The sequence below is a fragment of the Alternaria postmessia genome (assembly GCF_024291825.1).
Source record: "Alternaria postmessia strain BMP 2775 chromosome Unknown scaffold_9, whole genome shotgun sequence".
Classification (NCBI taxonomy): Eukaryota; Fungi; Ascomycota; class Dothideomycetes; order Pleosporales; family Pleosporaceae; genus Alternaria; species Alternaria postmessia.
The window spans coordinates 89,521-102,704 of record NW_026260082.1 but is presented as its reverse complement, the minus strand read 5'-3'; the positions used below and the strand labels follow the sequence as shown (position 1 = coordinate 102,704).

Below are 13,184 nucleotides of genomic sequence, written 5' to 3'. Positions count from 1 at the left end.
GATCGTTTTGTCAACGCCTACTCAGGCATCGTTAACATCGTCATGTTAGTGGATGCTCAACACGGTGGAGTTGCGTGTGCGACGTTGGCTTTGCTGTTTTCTGTAAGAAATCCCTGGAAGTGACGGTCGCCTGCTGACATGGTGGTCTTGAGACCGTTAAGATGAAAGCGAAAGAAGAAGAGACAATCATCACAGCTATGCAACAGATGTCGGATCGACTGCCAGATCTTCGCGTATATCAGAGGATCTATCCCGAACCGAAGCTAGGTGCGATGCTCATGGACGCGTACATGGATATCATATTACTTGCACGTGAAGCAACATCGTATTTCATGAGCTCTACTTGGGGTCAGCACAATTGTTCAAATTAGTGAAACGATACTTAACATGATTAGGACGCCAGATATCTACTATCGGGAAGCCTCTCCAATTCGAAGTCATGGAACAGTCTATGAGAAAGAACTTCAGCCGAATCAGACTGCGATGCGAAGCGTTGTTGGCAGAACGTGTAGACCACTTAGCCCGTGAATTGAAAGGTACAGCGTTCTTGTTGAGCATCCCATACGTATGCTGACGGCCAACAGATCTCACTGACAGGTTGGACAGCAATACTGTTTTCGAAATGGCAGGCGCGCTACAGCTTTCGGATTATCATACTGAAGACGCAGTCCAATCCCTCAAACAATACCGAGAGGTTTTAGCTTCAGTTTTCGACAACGACAGACATCGAGCGAAATTGTGTTTAGCAGATTTTCTGGATTTGGATGTCGGGAGACACTGGCAAAAGAGTGATTCCTGTCTTATCATGCTGTCCGGACGCAACGAAAATGGAGTGAGCTCCCCGATGTCTTGGCTCTCTCCAATGGCGGTTGATATGATCCTATCGTTGCTTTCCGAGAAAAGCAGAGTGCTCTTTGCCATGTGTGAAGGATCTAGCACTCTGGAGACTACGCTAGCGTGTTTGACATTTCAGCTGCTTGAGCAAAATCCAAAGGTGGTGCGAAAGGTTGAAGAGTGGTATAAAATCAAGAAGCTGATATCCCGCCGCGGCTCTGGGAGAGTTGAGGCGCTATCTGAGGCTCTACTGGGGATTATCGGACTGCAAGAACAGCCTGTCTTCGTTGTGATCGATCGCCCGGAGCTCAGCGAAGCAGATCCAGCTAGTGAGTTTGCAGAAACGATACTGCGAATGGTTGAACAAACGGATGGCGTTCTGAAAGCCCTAATTATCCATAGAGCAGAGTTCTGGGACTGGGAGCAAAACAAAAGCCTCATCCTTAGGAAGGGTACGCCTGCTTCAGCATGTCAAGCATTACGCCTTGACCAACGTCGTTTATAGAGTATTCCGTAGCAGGGGCGCTGTGAAAAGATGGAAAGTTTGTAACTATGAAGAGTCAGTTCGAACAATCTCATCACATCGTGCGCTACTAGAAAGTCAATCTCTAGTGCCTGGTGGTAGACTGCTCAGGATGCGAGCGCGAGATGGATGAATATTATGTCTTGTTCATCGCAGGCGGAGTGGATGAATGATGATCTGAGGGAGGGGCAATCGACCTGTCACTCTTCTTATCGATACGCACTTGCGGTTTCTTTGTCCAATTTGTCCCGCAACTAGGTACCTAGAACATTCGATCAGAGGAGCTTGCTGTCTTTGAGTCTGACTGTTGTCTGGCTTGTATCTCGTTGTTCTCATCAGATTCGTACCTTGGTGTGCGGTATGATCGTAACAGATGCGTTGCGGATAGTAAACAAAATACGGGCGCAGGCGAGTCCCGGAGGAGATATTGGGTGGTAGTTTCAGCATCGGTGTAGCAGTTTATTCAGATAACCCCTCTCTTTGTAGAATCGAGTTCCTATCGCACCGACACTTATCGGAGAGTTGAATGCAGCTTTCAAGCTGACCGAATGCTCAGCAACTCAGCTGCACAGTGGTTAAAGCGAGCTATCTTTCATCGATGCGCGTCTTCTGTGAGTGGTGCAAGAAACGTCTTCGAACAGGTGCCACCCCGTTCTCGTGCTTGGAGGCATAGTCATGCCCTCGCAATCAAAGTATATAATGCACCCTCTTACGCCCGGTGCACCCGTTTATGGTGTCGATGCTGACAGGACAGGGGTGATCATTCGTGCTCGTTCAATGAGCCGCAAGAGGTTTAGCTCGCGATGACCTTTATTGGCCAGGCGTACATACTTATCACTGACTAGCATTGTCTGCAAGATACGCGATTGGCGAGTACCACTATCATTTAGTTGGTGGGTACGGGATCATGCTGACGAGGAGAGCGAGTTGGACCTATTGGTGTACTTTACATGCGCTAGCTGCGCTTCGTGAGATGCTTGTTGTAACAGTCGAAACGTAAATATGCGGTTTGCGGTTGATGTAGAATGTATAAAAGCGGTGCGTTCCGTTGAGATCGGCGCTCTTACACTCTCTTCGTCAAGTCCTCGCATCAGAACTCCTCAATAATAATTCTATACCATTATCCTTCGACATCAGGCTATCCACTAAAACATCCACCATGGCCACAGGGACATCCTGCTCGACCGAGTGCATCAAGGTGCTACTTCACACTGCTTGACGTTTTGTCTTCGCTAACCACCCCGCTTCAGGGCTCAATTCACGCAGACAATCCCAAAGGTACTATCGAACAACTCTATGGCCTCTCCGTTTACATGGTTGGAAATCGAACCACTCCACGGGCAGTCATCTGCATGTACTCGGACATCTTCGGACTAGGTCTTCCCAACAACAAGATCATCGCCGATGCCTATGCCGAGTCAGGAGAGTACCTAGTGCTACTCCCTGATTTCTTCAAGGGCGATCCGGTTGGATTGAAGGTTGCTGATGCATTGCTCCCTGTTGACGCCGCAGCCCAGAGTACCTTTGCCAAGTACACAGGTATCCTGACGAACATACCATCTTTTCTCATGTGGCAGAGGAGGCATGGGAAGGCGGAGTCAGATAAGATCTGCCTCGACTTTATGCGGGAGCTGAGACGGGCGACGCCGAGCGAAAGGAAGATCGGCATGGTCGGATTTTGCTGGGGAGGGAAGTATGCTGTTCGCACGGGATTGGAGAGCAGCATGATCGAGATGGAGGGAGTGAAGAGGCCGCTTGTCGACGCGATCGTGGCGCTGCACCCAAGTCACTTGGTTGTTCCTGACGACGTCGAGGACTTAATGGTTCCCACGAGCTTCGGGTGGGGCGTAGAGGATTTTGCCGTAAGTTATGAAACGAAGAGCAAGGTGGAGGCATGTCATGCCAAAGCACAAAAGGAGCGCAAGGGGTTTCCGGAGATCGAACACAAATCGTACAAGCCCGGGAGACATGGGTTCGCGGTCAGAGGCAACCCAGACGACCCACAGGAGAGGAAGGCCTTGGAGGATTCAGAGAAGCAGGTGTTCGCGTGGTTCGAGAGGTGGCTTTGAAGCTGCTCCACAAATTGTGTATAGTTGTACCTAGGTGAACCGCAGCCTGAAGTATCGCTGTGTTCTGCGTTAGTCCGCGTCAATGTAGCATGTACTGGGTACCTCCAGGCTACAGGGTCATTCTGGTACAATCGGAATAATGTGCTTCGTAGTCCTAAATTGGTATATCGTCTCCGCATATCCAAGCATTCCCTAGATGCGGCCCAGCGCCATACGCCCATCCTCAGCCCTTTGCAGAGCTCATTAGTTCCGCCTGTACTTTAGTGGAATGTTCTTCTCCACGACGCCCCTGAGCTCCAGCCTCTCCCACTCCTCTTGTGCTGCCTCCTTCTCTTCATGCATCTTGAAATGCGCGATATCCTCGGGGTGGTTCAAGTCCTCCTCTTTGACGTCGTCACCACTGTGGTACTTTTCCCAATGATGAATCTCGTACTCGTACTCGTCGTCACCGTGGTGTCCTGGGCCCATGCCAAAGTCTGGAAGCTTGACGTTCTCTGAATCCTTTTGTACGAATTCGGCCAAGGTGATGGAGCCGTCTTTGTTGATATCGAACATGTCTAGGATAGTCTGGACGACCATTTGCTTCTTTGTCTCGGAGATGGAGGCGCTGGAGGGGTCTTCGAGGCCGTAGGTTCGGCGGATGTCAACTGCGGTCCAGAGGCCGGTGCTGTCGTAGTCGTGTAGGTTGAAGAAGGTAGTTGCGTCATAGCCGGAGATGTGGTGCTCCTCTGCGAGTGTGTTAGACGCTGCTCTTTCCTATGCGTTCATGCGGGGATCCCGGGAAGTCTATACCAGCCATGTGTCGCGTCGCCCAGTCGGCGTCCGGTGGGACTTCTACTTGTGTATGCTCATTCCCGCCATGCGCCGAGGCGTTGAGGGCGCATGACAAAAGCAAGAGCGCGCTAAGCGGCAATTTCAACATGCAATTCATGGTTTCCTGGGGGCACGTCGCAGGAGAATGTACCATGTAAAGGTTGAGTTGAGTCGTAGCCCCAATGTTGACGGCCAGGGGCTCGGTTCAACGACTGGCCAGCCGCCGACACTATGTCATAGGGGTCTAGACATTTCCACGTGCCTGCGTAGCCTTCTCACCGCACCGACAACACCACAAGCTCACAATGAACGTTCTACTCCTCCTGAGCCTGCTGCTCTTCATACCGTTTCTCTTCTTCCTCGCATTCCTTGCTGCATCTTCTTGCATGGGCGACGGCTTCCGCGCAAGATTTGCTGGTGTCACATTCAATCCCCGAAACGCATCCTTTGGTCGCAACTACACGCGAGGCTTCGGATCTGGAGCAGGAAGCGCAGGCTGGGAACAAATTGAGATGGAAGACATGCTTGGAGAGGACAGCGACTCGGAATAAACAGCACAAGAAGTATGGCTTGACCGCCTTACAGGGTATCTTCATCTACACACTACCGCCGACGCGCGCCTTCTAGAACTCTAGATCCTGCTTCTTCGGCATCGCACTAGCACCCGCCGCCTCCCTTACAGCCTCCTCCTGCGCCTCAGTGTCGCCTTCCATCGGTGGCAGGCTGAACTTTGCAATCACAAACTTCCGTCTGCTCAATGTAAACGCCATATCCTCGCCCAAGTCTTCTGCTCCACCACCGCCGCCCTTTTCGTGGAACACGGGTAATTTGTGGACGGCAAGCATACCCTGTGGTCGTTCCTCGTCCTTTGTGGTGCCCGCCGATTGTGCAAGTGCTTGCATGCGCGAGTATGGAAACGGAGACAATTCGAGTACGCCGTCTGAGAGGATCTCCATCCAGCGGACCAGCCCGGAGGATCTTGGATACAGGGTTAATGGAAGCGTGACAACGGCGGTCAGACGCGTTTGGTATTGCCGGAGGAGCGCGCGCAGAGCATGGAGAAACTGAAGTATGTAGGTCGGATGGGCCGACGAGGAAGGGTATAGCGCTGGCGAGAGAAGAGAAGGTATCACAACGCGATGTACCGTGTGTGGTGGTGTTGACTCGAGCTGCTGCCGTATGTTTTGCAGAATCGAAGGGAAGGGCGAGGCAGAAGCGCCTGTCGGTGGAGGTATCGGCACATAGTTGATTGCTGTCCCCACCGGGAGCGTGAGACGTTTGGCCAGATCAAAGGTATGGCAGAAGATTGTCTGCTCTTCTGCTGCGTCGCCTTGGTTCGTTGTTCTCTGCGCATTGGGCGAGCCTGTCGCAAACCTCGTCAAAATTGTTCGGAATATAATTTTGCATTCCCAGAATATATACAAGACGCACCTCTAGCACTCTCAAATTGTCCAAGGCCTTCATACCTCCACGCGATCTTCATCTTCTCTGCTCGCTCCTTTCCTTCCCTCCTCTTGTCCGACTTGTCTTCTGATATGCCAGGCAATTCCCTACCCCACACTTCACCCATGCCTACTACATGCACCTTGTGCCCCTGCACCACACCTTCCGCTGCGTAAAACCTGAGCAATGCGCCGGCATAGTCGGTCGTTCCGCTCTCGCCTATGAGTATCGAGTTTCCCAGCGCTAGCCCAGCATGTCCCGCGAGAATGCCATCGAGCGAGGGTGTACCGGTGGATGTGGTGGGGCGGCCATCGATGGGCGAGGGTCGTACGCCGGGGGGCGTTGGCACAGGTTGAGCTACTGCAGGAGAAGAGGGCGAATTCAACGCGTCTTTTCCTGTTGGTGCGCGAGACAGTGCTATGTTGCGCTTGCGAAACGCCATTTTGAGGTGTTTTGAGCTGTGAGTCGCGACTCGAAAATGTTAGAGGGGCTATCGATAAGACAAGTTAGTGCCAGACGTCATCTAGCCCTTGACCCGTCAGCCTTTCGCGAAATGAATCCATGTACTGTGTAATGAAATTGCCGCCAGACTTTGGGGCTTGCATTGCATCTTGTTATCCAACACGAAGCACCTCAGTCCTGGTCTTTGTAGCACCGGTAAGACAATCGAGCCTGCCGCACCTAATCCTGCCGGCTTGGATCAACCTTAGCTAACTAAACAATCATACACTTGAACGAATCTCAACTTCTTGGGCTGACCTGGTTGGTCGTCAAACTACCCTCAGCACCATCCAGTAGGACCATCGCATTCAGGCATTGAACTACCCAGGAATACATTACGCTAAGTCGTATCCGGCTAGAGCATCTCCTTAGTGTCCTTCTCCATCGAGGCCCTTACTCAATGCTCTCGGCACCCCAACGCCAATCTATCTTCACTTCCTCCTGAAGGTCTATTGACATTGAGTCATGGCAGAAGATGGGGATATTGAGTCTGCTTTGATTCCAAGTCTGTATAAGCCATCCGCTTTACTACCAATCGCACAACTCAAAGATCAACTGCTCTACACGATAGAGACGTACCCTGTGACTATTGTTGTCGGCGAAACAGGCAGCGGTAACTTATCCAGATTCAGACAGAATCGAACTCTCGAGCTGATTATATCTAGGCAAAACAACGCAGATACCAAAATTTCTGCTTGAGGCGGGTTGGTGCAATGGCGGCCAGCAGATAGCCATCACCCAGCCCCGGCGGATAGCATGTACCAGTGTAGCTGCAAGAGTGGCAGAGGAACTAGCGACACCGCTCGGCCAGAAAGTCGGATACAGCATCCGGTTCGAAGATGTTACGTCCGCAGCCACAAATGTAAAGTTCGTCACAGATGGGCTGTTACTACGCGAGATGCTCGTCGATCCGCTACTCTCCCGGTACTCCGTTATCATGGTTGACGAAGCACATGAGCGCAGCTTGTCATCCGATATACTGCTGAGTCTCTTGAAGAAAGTACTGGTGAAAAGAGAAGACTTGCGCGTCGTTGTGAGCAGCGCTACACTTGAGGCCGAACGCTTTCTTGACTTCTTCAGTCCCGATCAAGGCGAGAAGGTTCATGGCAAGAGCAAGGAAGAATTCGGATGCATTGTTGGCATCGAAGGACGCACATATCCAGTTGAGATTCAATACTTACAGGAACCAACAAACAACTACGTCGAAGCATCAATCGACACAGTCATCAAGATCCACGAGCATGAGAGCGAAGGTGACATTCTCGTCTTTTTGACAGGGCGCGAGGAAATAGATGACGCGATTGACAAGCTGGGCGACCGTATTGCCGATATGTCTTCGTCTCAGCAAAGACTCATGCCTTTACCTCTCTATGCCGGCCTGCCCACAGAAGACCAGAATCTCATCTTCACAAAGCCACCGCAAAATACGCGACGCGTCATCTTCAGCACCAATATCTCAGAGGCGTCTGTGACCATTGATGGCATCGTCTTCGTGATAGACTCAGGATACGTCAAGCTCCGCGCCTACAACGCCAATATCGGCATCGAAAATCTCGCCGTTGTCCCGGTATCGAAAGCCAGTGCCACACAAAGAGCAGGTCGCGCAGGTCGAACGAGACCGGGCAAGTGCTTTAGACTGTACCCAGAGAGCGTGTATGAAGGCCTGGAGGAAGCCACGTTCCCAGAGCTCGCCCGCTCAAACCTCGCCCCTGTAATCCTGCAGCTTCTTAACTTGGGAATCACAAACGTAGTGCGATTCGACTACCTCTCCCCACCACCATCAGCACTCGTGACACGCGCTCTAGATATGCTGTACTCTCTGGGGGCCTTGGACGCTCACGCTCGGCTTACAAAGCCCTTTGGTATGCGTCTGGCAGAGCTTCCTCTCGAACCAATGCTTGGGCGCGCTGTGTTGAAAGCGGCTGAACCAGAGTTTGGTTGCTTGAGCGAGATGCTCACGATAGCCGCTATGATGACGCTCCAAGGCAACGCCTTTGTATCCCATGATGGGGGAAAGAAACAGCTCGATGCAGCGAGGCGGAAATTTGCCGTAGCAGAGGGTGATCATCTTACACTATACAACGTGTACGAAGCCTTTGTGAAAGCTGGTATGGGCAACACGGCATGGTGCCACTCGAACAGTCTTAATCACAAGTCCCTCGTCAAGGCAGTCAGTGTCCGGAAACAATTGGCTGCCTATCTGGACCGTTTTGGCGTCAAGGAAAATGTTCTCGCATCATCGGGTGTACTGAGAGTTGGTGGCACCCCACTTGCGGAGCGTGTCCGCCGCTGTTTGACTACCGGGTTCTTCGCGCATGCTGCGAGGATGAAGGCAGACGGGACTTTCACCACCGTGGACGGGAAGACGACACTATGGGCTCATCCAAGTTCTGTGTTCTTCACGAGGAAGGCTGATTGGGTTATATACACGGAGATTCAGTCTACAAAAGACAAAATCTACATCAGAGATTTGAGTACAGTGGATATGGACTGGCTGACAGAGTATGCGCCAGAGTACTACAAGATCAAGAACGGCGGTTGATGAGATGGAGAAAAGGAAGAATCTTGCGGGTATCTATCAAAACTAAAGGCATAATTACATAACATCGTGAAATGACTGAGTGTCGCGCCATCACTTGCAAGCTTCCACGAATAACTTGCGCATGCCCTTTAGGAAGCCTGCTAGATCGCGTGTCTCGTTTAGTCTCTCCACAACCGTCTCGACTTCTTCGCGCTCAACCTTGGGCCGCATCTCTAACACTCTGTAGTCGCGTTCGCTAGTGTCTAGCTCAAACCATGCCTCGCGATCCCACTCTCGCTCGTCGACGTTGGTATACACAAACTTGAGTCGATCGTCCTTGCCAAGTCCCTCGATTCTCAATCCCAGATAGTTTTCCCAGAAGTCGAGTTCCGGCTCGTTGTACCGGCTCTGGCCATCAAGGTATCTGCGGTGCTTGAGTTGGGCTTCGCGACGTGCGGAGATGGTCTTTTGCACTTCAGCAATCTGTGTGCGGAGGCTGTCGCGATGCGCTAGGCGCTCGTCGCGCTGGAGGGTAAGGGCGGAGATGGCCTCTTGCATCTCAGATGTTTCTTGGGATTCCTTGGAAAGAGTCTGGCTGTGCTGGGCTGTCTTGAGTTCGAGAATCTCGATGTCGCGCTTCTTCATGCGTTGATCCTCTGCAGTGGAAGTTAGCATACAATCGTCAGCGCCGAGACAAGCCATCTCAACATACCATGGAGTTCTGCAACGTTCATGCGAAACTGGTTGCGTTCTTCGAGCACTCGTCTTCGCCCATTCTCGATAAAGGCGTCAAATCGTGTAGTGAACTGGTTCATGCGACTGCGCAAGTCGTCGAATCCGAAATTGATGCTGGGTAGTTGGTCGGCCATGGACGGCGCATCGTGCGAGGAAGCGCGCATGGTGGTGCTGAGTGAGGGCTCGAAGGTCGTCATGGTGGGTGTGTTATCGCAGGGTACTCTCAGTATTCTGTGGTGTGCAGCGATATGCGATTATGTCGTGGATGCGGTTAGATGACGGTGGTGACGGTTTCGATGGTTGCTCCGTAAACAAACATCCGCGCTAATGCGGTAGGAACAAGAGCGGGGCGCCTGCACGTGCCGACGCGACTTTTGGCGCTAGTGGAACTTTTTGGTTTGTTCACTTTCATCATCGCGTTCGGCATCACCAGGTTTGACAGACATCTTCTCCGCTCCCGCCTACGACCATTTGCTTCCTGTGCCCGAAGTATGAGTTTATACCGCAGCGCTGTTACCGATCGAGAACCTCTACGACAGCCCAATGGCTGACAAATCGCTCAAAGACCTGAACTACGGCCATCCTGGCGTCGCGAGTTATGATTTAGAAAACAGAGGATGGGCCTTTGCTAGGAATTATAAGAAGCGAATCTTCAAGCAGATTCTGATTCCAACGACCTCGTCTTCTACGCGAAATCATGCGACACCTAAAACAGCACCACCGTTCTCTCTAAAAACACCAGTGAACAGGACGAGCATACAGGATGAATTCAGCAATACAGTTCAAGACGACCCCCTGCTCGCTCCGGCTACGGAGATAATTCCGGACCTGGCCTTGGTATCTGCTGCTATCTCTTCCGCGGCTTCGACCTATGACCCTCTCGTCAGTGGCCTTTTATCTTTCGGTTCAATCACGCCCAGGGGTAGAGATGAGGCGTGGCAGATGGCTGCCTTGCCCACCGGGGAGACCGGAAGTATACTGCAGTTGTGTATTTTGGATGACGAAACGCATGGTTGGACAACCGAACCGAGGCCATGGGTACGAGGGCAAACGTTGAAAGCCGCAGAGAGCGCATTCTGGAACGAGGAAGCGGCACCGATACAGCAGGTTTGCTTTGCACGTTCAGAGGAAAAAAGGCCTTTGCTTGCCGTGCGACTTCCCACACGCACTGTTCTATTTCACCCGGACTACGTCCGTCAACCACGCGCTGCCGCAATTTCCCCGTTCTACCGTCTGCCAGCTTCCACCATCCAACCGAACCGCATACTCAGCATACATCAGAACGACACAGGTGGCTTTGCCCATGTCGATGTTGCCTTTAACCCGGACTTTCAATTACAGTTTGCGTTGGTCGACCAAAGCCAAACGTGGAGTGTATGGGATATCGAGCATCGGCTTAGGCTTGGCAGATATTCGGCTTCATGCATGCTCCGCGGAAAGGTCAATGAGTCGGATGACGGAGACACAACTGGCCAAGATGGCTGGGCGAGGGTTCTCTGGGTCGCCGATGTTACGACCTTGATGGTTTGCAATAGGCGCCGCTTGAGCATCGTTAGCATCAGGGGCGGATCTACTTCGTATTTGCCTTGCCAAGAAATATTCAGCGAACGGTCCGCGGACTGGATTCTGGACGTCAAGTTGCATCCAAAAGACCGCAGTAGAGTATTCGTCTTGACCTCTACTCGAATTTCACTGATTGCAGTCACTCCACCGAGTGAGCTCCCGTCAAGTGCCGACGACACAGGCGCTAAGATACTTCTATCATGGCGGCACTATAGGGGCGCTGAAGATTTTACGCTTGGATTGAGTGCGCAAATGCTGGCAGACGATGGTATGTGCCAAGCTCAACCTATGTGAGAGGCCGACTGACAGATGAGCAGAGACGTGCGTGATGATCCATTCTCGTGTCAACAACCTCGTCCAAGTATACAGCTTTGTCGAGCGTGATTCCGGGCTCATTACCGCCCCTGACCCGACTCTGCTAACTCTATGCCTTCCGGACCCAGGGCAGATTACGAACATTTTCATCGAGACAATGGAACAAGGAGAGTTGAGGTCCGAGATTGGCTTTTTCCAACTATTTGTGACGCAGTCTGACTTGAGCGTCCACGAGCTCATTGTATATACCCGGACCTCTACGGCGGACGACAGGATCGAGGATGATTATGCCATTGCGGACTTTGAGCAAAGCACGATAACACGTCCCAGGGATCCCCCAATCAGGTCTCGTAAGATCAACAAAGACGAGGATTTTGTAAGCCCTGACGGACTACCTACAACAGCATTGCCATGCTCGAAAATTGCAGCGCCACAGTCGCATTGGCATGACAATCTGAATGATAGTACTGCGTACGAAACACGAAACAACAGCCTCTTGGGTGAGGTGATGTCGCAGTCCAAGAGCTCAGCAGAGGAGTCTAGCGCGATAGATGCGGTGGCGGTCATGGACCAGGTGAACGAGATGCTGGCAACTGGTGCAGACTTGCCATCTCTACCATTGGGTACTTTGTAAGTGACCCCTGCTCACATCAGGTATAAACTAACATTCACAGGATGGAGTTTACGCGCACGCATTTCGACGTTGCAGATATTGACGAAGCTTCGTCCAACTTCGAAGAGTTGTTTTCTTCCGGATATGAACAAGACACAATGGACGTTCAGCGTATTGCACCTATGTACGTGCTTGGTTTGGCTCACGACAGCGACCCTACGATTTCGGACGTGTACGACACTATACTCCAGACATGGATTGCGCCTCTTCCCACAGAAGTGCCGATCCGCGTTCGTCAACGCTTGGAACGTCTGGCTCGGCGGGTTGCCACGGAACTGATGTTCTCAAGTACTTGTATACGTGATGATCGAAGGCAGGTGTCTGCCTCCAGCACGCAGCATGGACAAAACAAGGGCGGTGGTGTCGCGTTGCCCATCTTGCCATCAAGGCCCAAAGAAAGTGCTTTTTATCCCGTTTCAAACTATCCGATCTCTCAGCCACTACCGACACCACCATACTCATCTATGCCTCCGCCCTCTGTGCTGGGGTCATCTCCGCCAGAAGCGACTCCCACTCCTCCCGCCCTACCCGACCCCCTCAGTCGCCTCAACAAGTATCTCTCGACTTCCAAAGACCCGGCGATAATCCACCCGAATGTGGCTCAAGGTCTCGCGCACTGGCAATTAGGAAGTGATCCTCACGCGTACGATTGGACCAGCCTAGAGCGTGCTCTCCAATCTGAAGATCTTGACGAAGAGAGCCAACTGCAACGCGAAAAAGAACGCAAGAAGAGAGAACGTCGGGAGAAACGCCAACAGCGCGAAAACGAGCTTATGAAGGCCAAGCTTGAGCTCACGAGGAGTAATGCCGTCAGTCAGCCTACCGCGTTCCCTAGAAGCTCTCCAGGACCCATGTTGGGCGGCATGGGGAACAGCAGTCAGGTATCAAGTCAAAGTCAAAGTCAGATCCAGGTACCACCTCATGGCGGCAGCTTCATGATGCCGCAAAGTCAAGTCGAGCGCGGCAAATTTGGAGGGAAGTTGGACAAAAAGAAGAAGAAGAAGGGTAGGATTAGTGGGTTCTAGTCTTGATGGCCTTTGGGCATATACAGAACATGCACTTCCGAAATGATGTCTGATTCGGTGCCGTCATCAGCGCGGAAAGAAGGAAGATCTTCCCCTCAAAGTGGGGTTGGAGGGGTAGCCTCCCCATACCACCAACTACATAGCTTATCCTTACCGCGGATCCGTTCCT

At 52.0% G+C, this 13,184-nt stretch overlaps 7 protein-coding genes across 7 annotated transcripts; 4 read left to right on the top strand and 3 right to left on the bottom strand.

The window, feature by feature from the left end:
- Positions 1–2,516: 2,516 nt before the first annotated feature.
- J4E82_002257 (uncharacterized protein) lies at positions 2,517–3,426 on the top strand (the record flags this gene model as incomplete). The annotated part of the gene is made up of 2 exons (XM_051728558.1): positions 2,517–2,555; positions 2,608–3,426. 2 exons carry the CDS (start codon positions 2,517–2,519, stop codon positions 3,424–3,426), a joined length of 858 nt encoding a protein of 285 aa, XP_051591509.1.
- Positions 3,427–3,669: 243 nt separating this feature from the next.
- Positions 3,670–4,225, bottom strand: J4E82_002256 (uncharacterized protein; the record flags this gene model as incomplete). Its single annotated transcript, XM_051728557.1, has 2 exons — positions 3,670–4,154; positions 4,219–4,225. 2 exons carry the CDS (start codon positions 4,223–4,225, stop codon positions 3,670–3,672), a joined length of 492 nt encoding a protein of 163 aa, XP_051591508.1.
- Positions 4,226–4,544: 319 nt separating this feature from the next.
- Positions 4,545–4,790, top strand: J4E82_002255 (uncharacterized protein; the record flags this gene model as incomplete). The annotated part of the gene is made up of 1 exon (XM_051728556.1): positions 4,545–4,790. One exon carries the CDS (start codon positions 4,545–4,547, stop codon positions 4,788–4,790), a length of 246 nt encoding a protein of 81 aa, XP_051591507.1.
- Positions 4,791–4,862: 72 nt separating this feature from the next.
- Positions 4,863–6,124, bottom strand: J4E82_002254 (uncharacterized protein; the record flags this gene model as incomplete). The annotated part of the gene is made up of 2 exons (XM_051728555.1): positions 4,863–5,602; positions 5,671–6,124. The coding sequence occupies 2 exons, from the start codon at positions 6,122–6,124 to the stop codon at positions 4,863–4,865; spliced, it is 1,194 nt and encodes a 397-aa protein (XP_051591506.1).
- A 524-nt stretch (positions 6,125–6,648) lies between these two features.
- Positions 6,649–8,725, top strand: J4E82_002253 (uncharacterized protein; the record flags this gene model as incomplete). The annotated part of the gene is made up of 2 exons (XM_051728554.1): positions 6,649–6,796; positions 6,849–8,725. The coding sequence occupies 2 exons, from the start codon at positions 6,649–6,651 to the stop codon at positions 8,723–8,725; spliced, it is 2,025 nt and encodes a 674-aa protein (XP_051591505.1).
- A 90-nt stretch (positions 8,726–8,815) lies between these two features.
- Positions 8,816–9,636, bottom strand: KPR4 (Ribose-phosphate pyrophosphokinase; the record flags this gene model as incomplete). The annotated part of the gene is made up of 2 exons (XM_051728553.1): positions 8,816–9,360; positions 9,417–9,636. The coding sequence occupies 2 exons, from the start codon at positions 9,634–9,636 to the stop codon at positions 8,816–8,818; spliced, it is 765 nt and encodes a 254-aa protein (XP_051591504.1).
- A 346-nt stretch (positions 9,637–9,982) lies between these two features.
- On the top strand, positions 9,983–13,015 carry J4E82_002251 (uncharacterized protein; the record flags this gene model as incomplete). Its single annotated transcript, XM_051728552.1, has 3 exons — positions 9,983–11,270; positions 11,320–11,947; positions 11,992–13,015. 3 exons carry the CDS (start codon positions 9,983–9,985, stop codon positions 13,013–13,015), a joined length of 2,940 nt encoding a protein of 979 aa, XP_051591503.1.
- Positions 13,016–13,184: the final 169 nt, after the last annotated feature.